Source organism: Sinohyriopsis cumingii, chromosome 14 (genome assembly GCF_028554795.1).
Source record: "Sinohyriopsis cumingii isolate HCF-2022 chromosome 14, ASM2855479v2, whole genome shotgun sequence".
Classification (NCBI taxonomy): Eukaryota; Metazoa; Mollusca; class Bivalvia; order Unionida; family Unionidae; genus Sinohyriopsis; species Sinohyriopsis cumingii.
The window spans coordinates 121,032,169-121,053,220 of record NC_142974.1 but is presented as its reverse complement, the minus strand read 5'-3'; the positions used below and the strand labels follow the sequence as shown (position 1 = coordinate 121,053,220).

At 34.4% G+C, this 21,052-nt stretch overlaps 1 protein-coding gene across 2 annotated transcripts in view; it reads right to left on the bottom strand.

The window, feature by feature from the left end:
* Positions 1–17,348, bottom strand: part of LOC149784725 (F-box only protein 9-like) — a 42,529-nt gene extending 25,181 nt beyond the window's left edge. For both annotated transcript variants that reach the window (XR_016413942.1, XM_089932754.1), the window contains exons 1-5: positions 17,217–17,348; positions 12,669–12,875; positions 4,859–4,916; positions 3,218–3,304; positions 1,553–1,586 (exon numbers count right to left, since the gene is read on the bottom strand). Coding sequence is in view for 1 of the 2 variants with exons in the window: in XM_089932754.1 (XP_089788880.1) it covers positions 1,553–1,586; positions 3,218–3,304; positions 4,859–4,916; positions 12,669–12,875; positions 17,217–17,219 (389 nt within the window). In the remaining variant the exon portion in view is untranslated. The remainder of the gene's footprint in view (positions 1–1,552; positions 1,587–3,217; positions 3,305–4,858; positions 4,917–12,668; positions 12,876–17,216) is intronic.
* Positions 17,349–21,052: the final 3,704 nt, after the last annotated feature.

The window sequence follows — 21,052 nt, the reverse complement described above, 5'->3', positions numbered from 1 at the left end:
GCACAAGTATTTTCCAGAAAAAAACAATTAATCCTTTTGAATCCAAGTAATTTGAAATAACTCAAATGACACAACGCCTTCCAGTGTAAAGAAAAAGCCCAACTGAGATTAAGTCTCCAAAACAAAGGTTATATCGTATTCTAAAACACTTTTTCAAAATTCCCAAAGTTGCGAAATCGAAAGGGTGTGTGTGTGTTCATGTGATCATGTTTATATCACATACACTTAACATGACCCTGATGAAAACCAATCATTTTATTCTAAGAAATAAATAAAAATTGCATACATCTTAAATCACATAGTCCCATCATGACCTCGACAACAACCAATCATTTTAAAATAAAAATAGAACTTATTTACGTGATTGCTACTAATTTTGAATCAAGGTCAGGATCTAGGTCAACACCTGGTGTTTACTAAAATGAACAGTCAAGGTCAAACTATTTTCTAAAGAAATGTATTAAGTTCCTAGAAAACAGAAATACATTATTTTGACATATGACATTTAAAAAAAAAAAGATTTTAAAACTTACAAACAATTAAATCAGATATAAATCAAATAACACAACTAAACATCATAATCAGTCTTTCATTGAAAACCCCATGTTGATATGACCATCCATTTAGAAGGAATGACAGAGCAGCACCATTTTGTGTTAGGACCAACTACACCATGGGATGAATGCGTGTGTGTGTGTGTGTATCAAGTTTCATGGCCATCCTCCAAGTAGATCTGTTGCAGTGATGTTGATGAAAAGACGAATAAAAACAGAACATCCCATAAGATCTCCTGGTCTGCAATCAGTAAAGCTAAATATATACATATTTACAAAATAATTAACAACTCAAGTTGAAATGGAATTCTTTTGGAATTACAGAATGTTTTAGATAAAGCTGTAAATTCTTAGATTTGTATTTTTCTTTACTGCATGTATTAATTTGACATGTGCCTTGACAGGTACCCTTGCTGGCTTGGAATGCTATGTCCTCTCCTACGTGTCATAAGAGGTGGTTAATAAAGTCAGTAGCCACAACCCAGTGGTTAATATGCTAGAGTCATGACCAAATGGATGTGTGTTTGAATACTAGCACTGAATCAAACAGGATCTGCTTCCATGTCCTCAATACAAGCACTGAATCAAACAGGATCTGCTTCCTTGTAAGTCCTCATTACAATCACTGAATCAAACAGGATCTACTTCCATGTACGTCCTCATTACAATCATTGAATCAAACAGGATCTGCTTCCAAGTAAGTCCTCAATACAAGCACTGAATCAAACAGGATCTGATTCCATGTCCTCAATACAAGCATGGAGTCAAACAGGATCTCCATGTAAGTCCTCAATACAATCACTGAATCAAACAGGATCTGCTTCCATGTAGGTCCTCAATACAAGCACTGAATCAAAAAGGATCTGATTCCATGTCCTCAATACAAGCATGGAGTCAAACACGATCTCCATGTAAGTCTTCAATACTAACTAATCTGCTTGTATTCATGTGCTGTGCAACACTTAACTAGAACAAACTGATCTAAAAGAAATACTAACCCATCCTCAACAGAGCTTTCACTTTCAGTCCTGTCTGAAATGAGAAATCAGAGGCTAAATGATTAGATCTGCAGATTTGATCCCCTACTGCCAAACCACATATTAACACATGAAACAAGGTCTTAACATGAAAACAACGTCTTAACATGCAAACAAGGACCCCCTTGCTAACAAGACCATATTTCAAGTAGCTGACAATGTACAGACAGGTAAAGAGAAAAATAAGTCATGAAAGCCTGAAAATCAAGTCACTGTGGCCTATGTTTGGTAGGGTCATGTAACTATCATTGAGATGCATCCATATAACAAATTTCATGAGTGCAGGTAAAATTGTGTACAAGATATGGAGGGTGTAACAAATAAACAGTTAAAAAAATTTTAAAATGTCACTCACGATTGAACATTGGATCATACTGACAAAGCTTTGATATGGTCAAGTTATGTTCATTAAGGTTTATCTATACAATTTTCATGAATATTGGTGAAATAGGGTCCAAACTATTAAGGGAGAAATAAACAAAAAACTGAAAATAAAGTTTACTATTATAAGAAAATTGGATTAAACTAAGTTTTGGTACAGTTATTTGGTTGAGAGGCTTCCACACACCAATTTTCATTAGTGGTGGTGAAAAAGGGTGCAAGATATTGGTGGCATAATGAACAAATCTCAGTGAAAGATTTGTATACCTAGTTAGTTTATACATAAGTGACACTGACTTTTGGCTCTATGGACACCTTGAAAGATACCAAAGTTCAGAGTATATGAAGCAAATCTAGCCACGAGGAAGGAAATCAATATAAATTTTAAAAACATACAAAAAGACTGTCAAGAAAACATAAATAAACTTCATGACTCGCTGATCTTGGAATTCTTAAGAAAAAATCATGCTGATAGATTCAAGGTACTTCAAGTTTAGAACCAGAGCTTTTGTATCTATAAAGCTGCATTACAGTTATTAATGCAAACAGTTAGGACTGAAACTTTCATGAAAACTTACATCAAGTTAGACTGATATAACAGAAGTATTGCAAACATTGCATTATGCATGCCCCATATTTAAGTCAGCAACAGTAAGATCATTAATCCTGGAGATTACTGACCAACGAGTCTGAAAGATGCCGCTTGGAACTAATCTCAAGGTGCAGAAACTATTATTTCTTTTATCTGACTTACCATGACATAACCTCTGAACTTCAGATAACAGAATCAATAGATTTCTTCATTATATATGCTGAAAACCCCAAAATCCATTTGACTGCATTCAGACACAGTGACCTTGACCTTTGATAGTCTGACTCTAAAATCAATACAGTTATTCATTACCATATGTGAAAACCATCCACAATCCTTGGAAAACTTACTGTGCAAAATTATTTTATTTTCTTGACTTTTGACCCCAAATAGATCAGGTTTTTCTTTATCCCAAGTGTAAAGTTTTGTAATAGTACATGGTAGAGTACAGGAGTTATTGTGTGGAAACAAAACTGGTAACAGACGAACAGACAGGCTTCATAGCACAATGTGGTCTGACTTTAGGCAGGCATATAAAAGAAAATGGTGAATGAGTTGAGAAAAATATTACTATAAGACAAATTTGATAGATGAAATTCTTCTCTTCTTCATCCTACACTGATGTTTCTAAATCACCAATTCCATCAGCTTACCTCTGGGGCTAACATTTTTTTGGCGGATGCTCATACGGAACTCGATGTCTGGTACCAGCTGCATGGCCTTCCTGTAATACAGTATGGCTGCAAGAAAACAAAATATAACAACATATAGTTTGATTGTTTATGATAATAAATCTGGTTATAAACAAATAGGCAAAACTAAAAACAAGGGTTTATCATGATGCAATGTCAAATTCTGCCAGAAAATGATTAAAATTTAACTTTATCAAAGCCTTCCTAATTCTAATATCAAATTTGATTTCAATCTAAGTGGTCCTTCAAAACTTGTTGAGTAAAAGTAAATTGAATGATGGTCTGATATGACAGCCAGGGATAATACTATATGGTCTGATATGACAGACTGGCATAATACTATATGGTCTGATATGAGAGACAGGGATAATACTATATGGTCTGATATGACAGACAGGGATAATACTATATGGTCTGATATGACAGACAGGGATAATACTATATGGTCTGATATGACAGACAGGGATAATACTATATGGCCTGATATGACAGACAGGGATAATGCTATATGGTCCACAGATATGGTGTAAGATGATGTCTTCCCATGCCACCTCTATGTATATTATTGATTTTGAAAGTACAGTAAAAACCTGTCTTGTGAGACCACTGCTATGAGAGACCACCTGTCCTGAGAGACCATGTTCTCCATATACAGATTTAGAGATTATATAGTGTTCTAACCTCTTATGAGAGATCACCCGTCATGAGAGACCATTATGTTTTGGCAGAAGGGGTGGTCTTTCAAGACAGGTTCCACTATTCATCCATATATTACAATTATTTTATGGAGATAAAAACACCTGGGTAAATAATTATATTTGAGCATGCATTCCATGATTCTCACATAATTATGTCACCTGAAATACCACTCAGTATTTATTCTGCAAAACTTTCAGTGCCAAATTTTAACATTCAACCATAATATCCTCAAGGAAATAGATCTTCAATTAGAATTGTATTATAAATGAATGGTGGTGGTGTTGTTGTCACAAGATTTAATGCCATTTTTCAGCACATGATAGGCTATATATGGCAGCCAGTATAAATGGTGGAGGAAGAACCCAGGAAAACCCCAGAAAGAACCACCAACCCATGAGAAGCTACTGGCAAACTTTCTCACATACCCACATTGGCCAAACCTGAGATTTGAAGCCATGCAGACAGAGGTGAAATGGCAGTGATCTGTAACGCTGAGCACTTTAGACCACTTACCACTTGGGGCCCCCAATGAATGGTGTTACAACAAGGTACATTTTCCCAATATTTTAAGTCGGCTCATTTTCAACTTTTGGCATTTTTTAACTTTTCTGCCTTCTTCAACAACAAAATTTGACACTTTTCTACTTCCTAGTCCTCATTTTCCTGTTTTGAACTGTCTTCATTGCAATTATGTCATGCCACTGTCACTACATCGCAATCATCAAGATGTAGAAAATTGTACGTTTCTTCTGATACAAGTAGAAATGAGAGGAGCAAACTAAAATGGAATATGCCATCTTAAAAATGACAACACTGCCAGAAATGGGACACCTATAACATCATAAAGATACCTATATCTTTCACCATGGTAACACAAATGTAGGAAAGAAAAAGGTCATTTACCTTCATAAAGAGCACCTGCCTCCTCTGCCGATGCCCCCATCATGAAAAAACTTCTGGCCTGGTTTTTAAATAAATAAGTAAAATAAATCAGCAATGCATGTCTAACCTAACTTAAAAAGTTTTAATAAAGCTGTAATTCAATACATAGACTTTATTTCAACAATAAACAAGAACTTCCCAAAAGGACCAAGCTCATTCAATTGGCTGACATCTGTCTATTTGAAACGCAAGAGCTTCTGACCCAAAAAATCTAGAACAGCAGGATTCTTTCTGTATACATTTTTTCCAATGCTGTCAATTGCATATGTTATATGGCACATCAGCATCACCATCCCACAATGAAAGCCCTCATTCTATAACATTTCTGTCCAAGCCAGGATAAAGTGGTATAATTGATTTTCTTTCTATTTTTAGCAGCAGTGGCCATATCTGATAATGAATATAAATATGAAATGTCAAATTTAGTCAAATTCTGTCAAGCTGCTTTTTAAAGAATAAGACTGCAATTTTGTAAGAGCAGAAATATTTGATGGCAGACTGGTATCATTTATATAAACTTTAAAGCCATACATAATCAGGATGCTTTCACTCAAATTTAATCAAATGCAATTAAATCAATTTAAGACATCACTTAAAATATTTACATTTTTTTAAAATTGGTGTTATCTCTGATGGCGAATCAGCATTATTTGCATAAACCAGTAACGCCTTTCTGCCAGGAAAACTTTCAATCAAATCTGGTAAAATTATTAGAAGTACTTTTTCTGACAAAATCATTGAAAACAATTATATTAGTGGTGGCTATATCTGAGTGCAGATGAGCATTGATTGTACAAAAACTGCATCCCAGGATGTCTTTTGTCAAATTTTATCAAATTTGTTGAGCAGTTATTGAGCAGACTGAAGTTGTTTAATGGTTGCTCAAATTTATTAACATACACCATACTGAAGGCTGACTGGCATCATTTAAAAAAATTTGAAACCAGAATAAGTAATGGTACATACCTTATTGGTCAAGCAAAAAAATATGCTGACGAAGAAAAAAAAAAGAAATGTATATTTTTCTGTTTTCTTTCACTTTTGTTTCATGAGAAAGCATTTGGTTCTAAAACAAGGTCATGGTGATATTTATTAATTTTAAATAACATATTGCCTTGTCAAACTGTGTATTGATTACAAATTTCCATGATGTAAATATTTATGACATTTAGGTTAAATAAAGGAAGACAATTTCAACTATTAATCTTTCATGAATTACTTGTATGTATCCTATGTAAGTGGAAAATAATTCTCATTTGATATTATTTTAAAATTCCATGTATTTTGAAAAAAATATTTTATAATACTGACATGATATGTATTTGCAATGTGAGACCAACTTCCACCAGTTGATATTTTAGCAGTGTTACTATTTATATCAACAATGATGACCTTGACCAGGAATTACATGGCAATGAAATATTTATTTACAGAAAAAAGTCATTTAAAAAATTTGGGACCATTTCTTGTGCACATCAGCATTATTTTTTTGTATAACAACAATCTAAATTTATTACTTTTGTCAGTCTTTGCTTCAAACAAAATATTAAAATAAAATGTTAAATGAGCTGTTACACAGGGAGGTGGGTTATAAAATTGCATAGCTTGTATATGGGCCTTATCAGTTACAATAACAATATGAAAAGCTAAATTGGTGGCAGGAATATTAATGAGGCAGATCAGAGTCTATAATGTTTGTTGAAAATTTTAAGCTGAATGAAAAAGGATGAAAATGTACCCGATACAAGACTGGTTGTGTTATACTGGGGTACATAAAAGTGTACCATGATACAGGACAGTTTGCATTATACTGGGGCACATAAAAGTACAATGATGTAGGACAGGTTGTATTTCTTATGCTGGGGTACATTAAAGTTTACCATGATACAGGCCAGGTTGCATTTTACTGGGGTACATGAAAGTGTACGATGATATAGGACAGCTATTTCTTATGCTGAGGTACACTGAAGTGTACCATGATACAGGACAGTTTATGTTATACTGAGGTACATGAAAATTGTACCATGATACAGGACAAGTTGTATTTTACTGTGGTACAGGAAAGTATACCCTGCTACAAGACAGGTTGGATTATACTAGGGTACATAAAAGTGAACCATGATACAAGAAATGTTCCATTATACTGGGTACATGAACAGCTACTATGATACAGATGAGCACCCCATCCCAGGTCTGATTTGTTAGTGTACAGAATAGAATGGGGTTCAGGCAGACATGTCAGAACTCCAGTCACACATTGGCCTCAATTAGCCACCAATACAAGTGGTGGCAAAAAACAGTTTTGAGGGAAACCTAAATTGATAGTGGATCCTTGTGATCCCTCCGTATCAAGGAAGGGGAGCTTATGGGGCCAAGCCAGCAAACTGACTTGACAGCCTAAGACAGAAACAAGTGACTAAGGTGGCGCTCTACAGTTTCGTATTTTGCATAGGGTCAGGATTTTAAAGAAAAAGAATTTCCCCGGCTTTCCTCACTGGTTATACTGGCTATTTAAAAAAGACCTTGTATATCTTAGGTATAATTCAAAGAACCTTTAATTCCCTTTATTTTGGTGTATGATTGATGGGTGTAATTTGGGTTATAGAGTATACAGCCTGGCCTTACTTCAGATGTGCACCTTTCAAAAAAGTGCTAGCTCTACTTGGTCATTTTCACTTCCTGAACTTCAGAGGTAAATTGTATAAAAAAGGGCCGATAACTTTTTTTACATTTTATATATTTGGTTATTCATTCATTGCACTTTCAGAAGCTGGTATTTTTCTAGTCTAGCAAAATTCATTTTCCCTATTTTAATAGCTGCTATGTATAGTGTATTTTAGACTAATTCAGGCTGATTTTTTAACACAAGGGAGCAGTCATTTTAGTTAGCAGTGTGCTTTAATCATGTAAAATTTCCAAAAGTACAATATCCAAAGAAATATCATCCACATTACATTAATGTAGCATAGACGTATGCCAACATTCTCTCCACTGTTTATGTTTTAAATGCGAACTACTTCACCTTACATACGTCACTCTCTCAAAAGTTCATATTAACTGGTGAGCACCCCTAAAGCAATGAAGAGGGGACAGACCCTCTCTTGCTGCCTTGGTAAACTCTTGTCAAAAGACTAACGTCGATGTAGCTCCCAACCATGATATGGACAAGGAGCTGCAGATGACTGTCTAACCAAGATTTGAGTGAATCATTTTGTCATCAATACAAAACGGCTTAGGATAAAAGTCTGGGAGATGGTGGTGATACACTTTGCTCACTGCCTTATCGAACATACAGATTTTCTCCTGAACCTGTTCCAGAACCGAGCTAAAACAGGACTATCCTATTGATATCTCTTTGGTGATGGAAATGACACATCACATTATAAGCTGCTCACATTGTTTGATATTATCAACCCTCCTAGTGGGCCTCCTACACAAACTGAAATATCCATCCCTTGAAGACTGCCTTGGGAATCAGTGGCACCCCCAACCCCGTTTGTTCTTCCTCCACTATATATGCTGCAAATTTCAGTCACCCATGGCCTGGTCATACCAAAAATAACAAACTGGACAATTGTTGGAGTATACACACCCTGTGCATGCTAAGCAGTGGGAATGAGCATCCCATAAGGCCTTCCTGTGCTTGCACTTGCTCACACGTTGCTATATTACAAACTCTAACAGATCAAACTTCACTCAAAACAAATAATTGAGAACCAAAACTGGGTAGACAATATTTACTCCAGCACTGGAATAATGAATGGGGATATGTTTAGTGCAATGCTGTTTGCTAAGCAGGGTGCAAAAACCTCTACAATTTATAAAATAGAACACAGCTAACTCTGAAATAATGCAACTGAGAAGACAAACACTTAATCAATGCAAAGACATAGATAAAACATAAAATTTGTATTTAAAACCAAAAATAAAATGTCAGTGAGTGATATAACAAGTAACATTTACATCATCCAAGGAAAAAGACTGTGTGTGATTTAGAATTCTCACTTAGCTTTAACAATTTTAGTCATAACAGTATGTCTGCAGTGTTGCAGATTACAGTGATATTTAACACTGAGGCATCCTGCCCAGACATGTAGCATCGTCCCACCCAGTCACATTATCCTGACACCAGGCTGACCAGTCCTAACACTAACCTCTTAATGCTGTACTCCAAGAGAAGCAGCTGCCAGTACCTATTTTCACAGTCTTTGGTATGACTTGGCCAGGGTTCAAACCCACAATCTCCTGCATCCAAGGCAGATGCTCCAACCACTTAGGCCACCAAAGCAGTAAGGAAAAAGAATATGTGTTGGCTGTGACAAAGGAGTCAAACTGGCATCAGGTTATTTTCAATTCTGGCCCTCCAGTACTAATTGGAGGATGGAATAATTAGCTTGGACTGGGAACTATGAGGTCAGGATAAGGAAAGAAATGCAGTAGGAGCAGGTAATTTATTACTGCTTTTTGACTAAAAATTTCAACCTCCATCTTGGATCAGACTAAAACCTGTACCTGATCACATACAAGCCAATAAACCAGTACCCAAGCTTTTGTACGAATAAAAGCAAACAAAATTACATTAGAATACTTTAAAAAATTAAAAATTAAGAACATGTAAAACACAAAAAGATGCTTTTCAAATAACAAAATCTGCATTATCCACCAAAACCAATTCCTTTGTAAGCACCAGTAACTCACTGGGAACAGATTATATAGTACATTAGTCACAGTACAGTCACTGGGTACAGATTATAGTACTGTCCATAGAAAAAGTATTACAGATGAAGACTGTATTGTTTGTATTTGTATTAATTATAACTACAGATGTCAAGCCCATAGACAGCCAGGTGGTGAATAAAGACAACTGCAAACTCATTCTTTGAACTTACTGACAGGACACAAAAGACAAAGGTTAATTTTATTACAAAATAAGCCGACCTCAGAAGCAAACTCTTGATACTTTGAAGCTGGGTTTTCTTTTTATTTAAAGGATATCAATACAAAGTTATTTTATTGCAATGCAAACCAACTTCTGAAGCCGACTTTGAGTTCTTTTAAATGTGCCGATTTATTTTTTTGTTTTATTCTACAAAGATGGCAGAGATATGGATGCTAACTTTTGATTAATTTTCACAGGTATTCATGGGAATTTTTAAAATAAATTGAAACAATGTAACAAATTCTAAAGTGACACAATATAGTACTTCATGCACAGACATTGATGACCCAGCAATGCCCAGAAGATTTAGAGAAAATAAAATCATTTGATGAATTCATGAAGGCCAGAAAAGAAGCAGATGATTTTGCTGACAATATGATCATTAACATGGATTAAATTCAAGTGTACTTTGATCTCATTCCTGGATGGACTTAAATAAGATGGGTTCAAAAGTGTGAGAATTAGCAAGACATGCTGATTTGAAAAAATCTGACTTCAGTCCTTGCAGTTTCCGCTTCTGGTGATGTGTTGCCTCTAACAATAATTCTTCACAGGAGGAGAAAGCTAGAAAAAATATTCTTGCACCAAAAGAATGGATCGTACATTTGCAGAAGTGATGCTGCTGCAGTGCATTAAAGAATTTTATCTCAAGTACACAATTTTATATTTTTTTAAATAAAAATTTAAGTTGAGTGCATTTTCCAACATGTAATTTTTGAATGATTTAAAAGGTGTCCCTCAACTAACAACTCAAACAAACGTTGTGTTCCAGAACATATAGTTCACATAAAAATTACTTTTTAAATTAATTTATGGTATCCCAACATATATGGTAAATACAGTACTGCCCCTTAGATATCAGTGTCTATGCTGTTTGTTCTACAGATTACTTCTAACTGTACAGACCCAGATCTGTTGGTGAATATGACAGCAGATCTGGGTCTGTGCAGTTTGCAGTTAGACTTGTCTTATAAGCAAGTACTTACCGTAGTCTTTAGGATAAGTGAGTAATACTAATGGTCCTTTCTCAAACATTGCACAAAAATACCAACTGAATGCAAAAATTGTATATCACATTTTTAAGCTCTGTTTATATTTCTGCAATACATCTCATATATTCAAAAAATTTCACTTTCTTTCTTTTATGTAGTTTGGAATTTTCCACATCAATTTTCAATTGTAGAATATTCCCAATGTACACTGAAAAAAACCTGGCTTGAAAGACCAATACATTAGAAGACACCTGTCAAAAAAAGAAAACAACTTATTTCCATGCATGAATAAACACTTTATAGGCCTTGACTTGGATATAATAAAATTCAAGCATTTTCAAAGTTAACAGGACCTACATATACATATATGGTAAAATTCAAGCATTTTCAAAGCTAATAGGACCTACATATACATATATGGTAAAATTCAAGCATTTTCAAAGTTAATAGGACCTACATATACATATATGGTAAAATTCAAGCATTTTCAAAGTTTTCAAGGAAATGTATACACATATGCCATAAAATTCAAGCATTTTCAAAGTTTTCAAGGACCTGTATACATAGCTGCCAACCTTCCAGGCTCACAATTAGTGAAAATAGGGATAAAAAGTCGTGAATTTGGACATGAATTAGTGAAAAATACCATGACAATAACTCCATCCACTCTGACCATCAATACTACACTATATCAAGATCGCAATATAAAACTAAAACACTACATATATGCAGAAATATTTATTTATCAAGACATGATACTGTGGCAGACTTGAACTTCCTCAACTGCTTGATCGTAAATTTGTTTTCTAAACAGTTCAGACTTCTTGCCTGCTGGTTGATCTTGGTGACTAAAATTGTTGACAAATTTTCTGCAACTAAGGAGGCCCTAATGTCTGTCTTATTTTTCCTCACTAGAGAAAATACTCTTTTGCTGTCACTGTTGCTATGAGGAATGCACAGGAGCTGCAACACTTTTGGTTCTTCCACAGGAAAATTTGGAAGCGATTTTCGAGTCCGGGAAAATTTGTCGGAACAAATGTTTAGCATGGTCTCCAGCTGATGAAGGTAAATTGTGTTTAACAAGAAAACTCACAAATAATGCTTCAGCACTGGTAGCTTGCAGGTCTTCCACCGATGGCTTAAAATATTCCAGAGCTGAAATCTGTGAATTCTTAATTTTCCCAACTTCTATGTGTTTTTTGCAACCGATGTGCTTCCTCACATCATCTCTGCGACCATGCACAATACTACAATTTGTGGCACACTGAGTGCAAAAAGCATTGATGTATATCAATGTTTAATGGCAGAATGCACAGCCAGTTTTTGATATATTCCAAATTAAACTTCACTTTTTGAGCAATACATTTCTTTTTCCTTGATGGTGAAGACATTTTCAAGATCTTACATGCAATGCTGAACGATAAATCAGTGTTGGTGATGTATGCGTTGAGCAAAATTTCGGTTAGGCCCCAGTTTCTCTCAAAAACATTTGTAAAACTACTCTTATACATATAGATTAAAATAGGCTAAAATGCTTGCTACTGGGACAAATGTACTAATTGGCTGTAGTTCAACTAATATCGCGATCTGCAGTAACGGACCATTTTGGCAACTGCGAATATAACGACTAGCGCATAACGGGAAATCAGTAATTTTTTTAAAGATTTAAAATAATTGAGAATTGGAGAATTCATGAATTTTTGGCTTGCGGCACGAATCCGTGAATCGCTGAAAAAGTCATGAAATTCACGCCAAATTCATGAGGGTTGGCAGCTATGTGTATATACCTATTCCGTAAAATTCAAGCAGTTTCAAAGTTTTCAAGGACCTGTATATATACCTGTGCCTCTGTCTCTGTCTCTGATGTGGCCTTTAACACATCTGCATAAGTGTTGATACTGTTGCTAAGGGCAGTACTGTGGTGTATCTCCTGCTGCCACTGATCCCGGAAATGCTGTAGCTGTGTTTCGAGGTCAGGTGACTCATCATCTCCATTCTCTTCAGGCACCTTGTCATCAAAGAGAACTGGCTCAGAGCTTTCTTTTTCCTGTGTAATATTAAACTCTGACAGTATGTACGTACATAAACTATTTTTAAAAGATCACATTTTTTAAAACAAATTATCAATAACATTTACATCTGCAAAGATAAAGATACCTTTCTTTATCACGTTTAGCCAAGGTCGATAGCTATATACAGTACATAATAACTAGTTTTTGTCTATGGTCAGGCATTCAAGATATAATTTTATATCGCACCATTTGGAAAGTGGGGTGGGATGGAGGGGGGTTCCTGTGTTCAATCTGCTGGGAGGGGTTAATAATTTGAAACATAATTGTTCAAAAAAGCACACAGATATTAATGTAAAAAACATTAAAAGATAAGCTGAAATGAAATGAAATGGGGATCTAAATCTGCCAGATTTAAAAGCAGACGTAATAATACCTATTAGTTTCAGTTGATGAATTACCTGAATGAAGAAATTTAAAACTGATTACAATATTCAAAGATATCAAAATGATCTCCACTAAAGTTTCCATTACCATACTTATAAGGAATATGAAATTTGTGGGATTTTTATTGCCCATTGTTTGATTCAAAAAGTAACTTTAATTTAAATTAAGTAAAACTTATATTTGTCTGAATGCCCATGTGTATCATGGTAACAGTTTTCACATAAGTGTACCATGGTAACAGTTTTGACATCAGTGTAAAATGATAACAGTTTTTACACCAGTGCACCATGGTAATAGTTTTGACATCAGTGTACCATGGTAACACTCTTTAACACATTAACCCCTGGAGGTTTTTGTCATTTTTGCCTGAAAATAGAGTAGGAAAGACATTTTGAAAGCTATTTCTGAATAGATCCAAAAACACCAAATCCCCGATGATCTTTCAATAACATACTGCAGAGTTGTGTCAGAAACATTGTTTTTCATTGGCTATTTGACTCGCGCACGAGCAGAAGGGTAAAAATTGGAGTTCTTTTGTCTTTTTTCTTTTTGCTAAATGGAGACATTATTTTTGTATCAAGACCACTCTTTATTCCAAATGCCTATCTTATCCTACTTTTTGCAAAGGTTCATCTGTCTGTTTGCATTTCATACCGGTTTGCCTTAGATCTGAGACCAAAAAGGCTAAAATCCGGACACAAAATCAGATTCTGACCACAGGCAATTTTTGGATAGAAAAAAAAATTATTCCAAAAACTGAGTTTTTTTCCTCTGTATTTTGTAGTGCAACTAGAAATTCCAGATTATTTGGTATCATTGTAGAGCTACATCTGTCTACCTTTCTATAATACCACCCACTTTAGTGTATCATGCATGACCATGACACTACAGAGCTCGGCAATAGGCTACTACCTCCTGCCACATTAACTTGTCGCTAGAGGTTAATGTGTTACAAGGATTTTTTAATTTTTTACAAATCATCAGGGAATGGTTAAATTTGTTATTGATGTGCAATGTCGATGCACAAGTGAATAAATATGCAAGGAATATTCAAATGTTGTGAAATCATCAAAATGCCCCCATTAACACATTTATCCCCATGAAGGTTTTTGTCATTTTTGCCTGAAATTCGAGTAGGAAACACATTTTGAAAGCTATTTCTGAATGCACCAGAAAACACCAAATCCCAGGTGATCTTTCAATAACATACTGCATAGTTGTGTTAGAAACATTGTTTTTCATTGGCTATTTGGCTCGCACTTAAGCAGAAGGGTAAAAGTTGAAGTTTTTTTTCTTTTTTTTTTGCTAAACAAACCTATTATTTTTGTATCAAGACCACTCTTTATTCCAGGTGCCCATCTTGACCTATTTTTTTTGCAAAGGTTCATCTGTCTGTTTGCAGTTCATACTGGTTTGCCTTAGATCTGAGACCAAAAAGTCTAAAATCCAGACATAAAATCAGTTTCCGACCATAGGCCAATTTTGCATAGAAAAAAAATCGATTCCAAAATTTAGATTTTTCCCTCTGTATTTTAAAGTGCAACTATAAATTCCAGATTATTTGGTTTCATTGTAGAGCTACATCTTTCTACCTTTCTATAATACCACCCACTTCAGTGTATCATGCATGACCATGATGCTACAGAGCTCGGCAGTAGGTTACTACCTCCTGCCACGTTAACTCGTCGCTAATGGTTAATGTGTTAATAGTCTATAGCTGAGGAAAACTTAATTATAAGAAGAACTGTTCACTTTCAATACCTTAAATTCAAACTTTTCCATTAATCTGACATTACCATAAAAAAATCAATTGGATATAAACAATATTACCTCTAAAATCATTTTACATTTTTAAATTTAAGTGTACATAGATTTTAAAACAAATAAAATAAATTAGTTCTTGCACATACTATTGACAGTAATGGTACAGTGTGACCCTTCTATAACACGGTAGTTGGGAGCCATAGAACCCAACTGTTTTATGGACCCAACTGTATTATAAGCAACCAGGTCAGTTAGCTGAAGAAAATGATGCATGTAATCAAAAAACCATGCTGACTTCCTCTAGATTAAGTTGATTTCCACAAGTATTTGTTAATTCCACCAAAATGAGTTGTCAGCCACTACTCATTATAGGCACTTTATCCGTTGGCCTTTTGTCCACATCCATTGGACTAAGTGGGCAATGCCTAATCCACACTGTGTGTAGTGCATGCTCCTTCCAAGCCCCAATAGTTTCATGTAAATAAACCTGTACCGATGCCACGTTTTGCTGATACTGTGTATAGCCGATTATTAAAATTGCTGATACCAATTATGAGACCGATTATTTCATTATTATTTGTTTTATAACAATGACTGGTTCATAACATAAACCTATTAGTGTAATGCAAGCAGGTATTTTGCCATGTAAGTTATAACAAGGTTATTCACTTGCAGCATAACTTTATTAATTAATATCATGTGGTCCAATCATCTGGCTTATACACAGGTGGACGCTTCAGCACAATTAGTGCATTCCACCGTTGGTCTCCACCACCAGTCAAAAAAAAAAGGTAGAGAACAACTTGTTGGTCTACCTAGGCAACCAGTTGATACATTTAGATATTTAAATGTGTTTGGGACTTTATTTACAATTTCATTGCTTTCCTTAAAAATTTCATGCATACATTTTGGCAGACACCTTGTTTTTATGATCAAATTTCAAACATTTTCTAAATAAAGAATCATATATTTTAAAAAGGATTTCACATTTTTACTTGTAAAGACATGAACTTTCCAAAAATATAGGATTTATAAGTGCTTTTTAACATTTTGAAAATTGTGTTGAACTAGCAAATTACACTGGAGGACCACAGGTGCTTGATGCGAGCTTGATGTCGAAAAAAAACTATGATTTTTTTTCCTTTAGATTATTGGGGTTTTTTTTCTCAACATCAAGCTCCATCTTTAAAGGCACACATCCATACTATACGACTTGTTTTACTCTTGAGATATTTTTCTATCCATCAAGCAATCATCGACTTTTCTGCATTGTACCAAACTGAAGTTATGGGCTCTGAAACATGCGATTTTCAAGAATTGTTACTCTGAGACAAGTCCAAGCTCATGTGATAGTAAGTATAACCTTTTGAGCCAATCATATACCGGCATTGACATGTGTACTGCATAGTTTACCTATTTTGAAAATAGAGTTGCATGTATACAATATATGTGCAGTGAAGAAGACAATGTCTTATTCTTGCATGGAAAACAGGATTCCTAAAGTTGAGTTAATGGTAAGTATAAGCTTACTTTTGCATCTACCACTGTTTTCTAATTCAAGAAGGGATGCACCATATAGTTGAAAACATGGTACATGTGGCTCTTTTCACATGTGCACGCACTTGTCAAAAAAAATAAAAAATATGCCATACAGTATGGACGTGTGCCTTTAAAGACGGAAATAGCAAAAGGAAATCGAGGGTCATGGGTGGAACGAAGTATTTGGAAGTTCCATACCTTCTCTCCTATATATTATGATAGAGAGGGTCCTATGTCAGAACGGGTCATGGGGGTAATCTAAGGTATTTTTGTCACTCTGTATGATTTTTTTCCTTTAGATTATCGGGGATTTTCCTTCTCAACATCAAGCTCGCGTATGCACCTATGTAGGACTATCTTTGCATGAAAGATGGCAAAATTGTAGAGATGACAGCTTGTGATCTTTAGAGACTGAATTATTCTTTTCAATGACGTTTATCTGAAACTATAGCAATACGCTACGTTTTTATCAACTGTTATACAAGCGAAGTCAAGAATGTCAATATTTGATAACGGGATGGTTACTGAGGACTTTGGCAACACCTTGCTCTATGGAAGTCAGTGCTTCTAAATCATAATTTCAAGATATACCATCTTATTTTATTTGTGGGCTGTAAAACTATATTTACCATAGTGTTTACTTGAGCCCTTTTCAAATTACAATCTTAACTAGATCCCTAAAAGTATAGCAAATCACACAGCTAGAAAACTTTCTAGCACGATCTACAGCTGCCATTTTCCCGGAAACGCTTCCGATTATTCTCGGTCTTTATCGTAGAAATAGCAGAATCGGCATGACCATTATATATTTCCAGAACGAGGCCAGTGGCAATGGCAGAAGACGGTAGCTGTCAAGTTTGACAAAACCAAACTTACATGCTTTCTTGACGTGTACCCCATGTGATATACGCCAACAGGTAAATCATATTGTATAGAAATAACTTGAGAATTTTGATCTTTTTGTTGCCTTGACTTGAGGCAGCTATTCGGTGTCAGCAGAGAATACCAGAGCAGAGGGTGGGTGTGGGTCATGGGATCAGAATGTGTTTCTCTCACCTTTTTGTATGAAAGATAACTTGTCGTCTCATGTTGAAAGATCAGCTGTTTTCTTTTTATTTGTGCACTTTTTAAAAGCCAATCGTAAATTTCTACAAACTAGTATATATCATTTAATTGGATACTTGTTGCAGTTTAAAAAGAAATTTTGATTTTTATGAATGAATAATGGAAGTTTTATCAGGTGGTGACAGTGCGCTAGTTTTCATCCAGATTTATTCAGAAATTTCTTTTTCTAGGTAAATGAGTGTAGCATTATATAATTTTTTTTTATAACAACAATGATTTGCAAATATGGTGATCAGTTGCATCAAAGAGCATTTTTTGCAGATCATGTACATGGCATATAAATAGTTCTATGTAAACTATATACACGGCGACCATATGAAGTCTTTTCAGATGTTCATAGCGATTTATTGAGAAATAATGCAGTTACTAACACTGAAGCAAATCATGAAAACAGCAAATGCAAGGACAAACATCTGTTTTGGCCTGAGTATGTTAATGCTTTTATTGCATTTATATAGAGTTTATCTGTATCCCTTGTATTATACTGTATACTGATAATGCTAATGAAACCTTTTGACAAAAAATGAAACTAGATTACTCTGAATTGTCTGCTTTAATTTTTAATTCAGTATGATATCAAACATCAGCAATATACATCCATATTCTTTTAACTTTCTGAATGCTGTTAACAGATTAAATATATTTTACTAATCTTTATTTAGGGCATAGTATTGTATTTGTGTTCTCAAAAATCATAATATAAGGTGAAACATCACAAAACCAAAAATTGAAATCTTCTCATAATTGAATCTTTTATAGTTCCAATTTTTTCCATCGTTAATATCATAGTTTTCCCCCAGTATACATGAACTATTCAATTCTGAATACTGAAGCAAATTTCAATCCCTAATTTCAATTTGTTACTTAAAAATATCTCGTAGAACTGAAATTCAGTTAAGAATTGGAATGTTAGCTGATAAATTCCTGACACACACCTGGAACAGAATAATTATAGTTAACAGGCATTTGAGAAAGGCTATATCAGCTTATTATTTAATAGTAATTGATGCTATTCATATGTATACATGATCAATCTATCATTGTTTATTTGATGATATGTCAGAGTTATTTACTGTGGACATTTGGTGATTTGCTGATGGAGGCAAAGACTGACAAAGCAGTATTCTAAAAGCCAGATCTATTCAAATGATTTTAAATGGAGTCATGTTGTCTTTTCGGCAAATATCAAACTTTTTCACATTATATTCTAGCTCAATTTAAATTCCAAAGTCTAACGATGACTAAATCATACTGAAAGACAAAATGTTTTGCTGGGATATATTTTTTTTTGGAACATCCAGTTTTGTTCCAGGGCAAGCAGCTTTGAAAAGCTGCTTGTCTGGCAGGTTTTTCTGACTCACAGTCCAGTAAATTACTTCAATGCCCTCCAACATTGCTGTGAAAAAAACTATTCAGCAACTTTTGTCATATATACAATACTTGTAGTTAACCATCAGTCCTGATAAAAGAAAGTGTCACACATTTTTACTCACTTATTTAATCTGAGATCAGCAAATAAACACTAATAAAACAGCTTCCTTTTCCTTTATAGCATCGTGTAATCCCAACTGATAATGGTACATGTATGTCAGGGTACCATCAGAAGTACATGGCATTATCGGTATACTGATTTAAAATGGACTTTTTTCCCAGTGGTATATGCTAAAGTACATTTTCACTGTACTTCTAATCAGTAGTTTCCATCAGTATGGAAATTCTGGAGTAATAATATTACAACTTTAGTGATATTAACAGTATGTTCTCTTTTCATGTGTGTGATTTGGATTTTTAACATAGCTTTAACACATTTTTCAGTCATATCGCTTGGATGTCTGCAGTATCATGGCAGTTTATAGTGATGTCTAGCACTGTGGCATCATGCTGCAGACATGTAGTATGATGTCCTACCCAGTTACATTATCCTGATTGATTATGCAGACAGTATATGTTCTGATCCTCCTGGTAGTGATACAACACACCCTAAACTGTTAAGCTTATAAAGAGACTAAAAGCATAAATATTGCTAAGTATGACCATTATTTGGAACCATTAACACAATGTTAGCTAAAGAATGATGTAAGAAACAATAGACAACACTCCATGCCTTCACAGCCAGGCTCTTGAACTGCAAATATTATGAATTATATTAAGTATTTAAAATGTTAATTATCACTCATAATTCCAACAGACTTGTAGTAAAGTTATAAAAGTCATGTATATGTATCTCATTCCTTGTCATATTTGTTTCTTGTCATATTTCTGTGTGGAGCAACTATATTTATTTATGTGACATGATGCAGCTTTTGTTGGGAATGTATTTATTCATGTGACAGGATAGAGTTTTTGATGGGAATTTATATTGCTTAGCTAATTCTTCATTAAATGCATGCATTTAAAATAAAGTTAAAAAAAGAACAGCTTTCATAATTTTGGGCACTTTTACACACACAGACACTGATCCTCTCACAACAGCATTATCTCTATTCACATACATGCTCACAAAGAAACTTTTTCATATCTGCAGAACCTTCACTAAGTTGAAAACATCTCTAATTAGGACAACAATTTGGTCCTTAAGTGGTTTTGGTTTTGAAAGCCTTCACTGTATAAATTAATTTTATGAGCCAGATTATTCACACTAACCAACAGTTGTGAAAATAATCCATGCAATAAATGTTTTCATATATATATATATATATATATATATATATATATATATATATATATATATATATATATATATATATAGATAGATAACAGATCAGTATACTGAGCTTTTGTTAGAATTATGCATAATTTATCTTCACCGTGTTGCATATTCAACACGGGGTTGCAGATTGTTTTTGTCCTGTTCCCTGACTTGAATATTAATCATTGACACTGTGCACTCTCCTGGTAATGCTTTTTTGTCGAAAGAAAGAAAGAAAAAAAAAACCACAGCTTTTCATTAGTGGATGTTTGCCCACATCGCTGTTTGTGGCAGCAATGTCCAAAAACACTTCAAGTGATAAAACTAAGATGGCAGTGAAAAAGTCTTTTATTACATTATATCTGGCAATGAAAATTTTCAAAGTTTGTGATTGTCAGCTTTCTTGCAATGTAAAGTGTTTGATAACCATTAGTATTAACATGTTTTCTGATGCTGAAGTCACTCATACAGTGAGAAAGAATGTGACAAAAGAGACTAAATTTATGCAAAGACACAATTTGTCAATGAATTAATGATCTTTAGGTTTGGAAAGAAAAGTAATTTGTGTGCACTATAGGTAATTTAGTGAGCACTATTTCGAACAGACTATGCCATGGTGCATCTCATTTCAGGTTAAGTCAATAAGGTTTT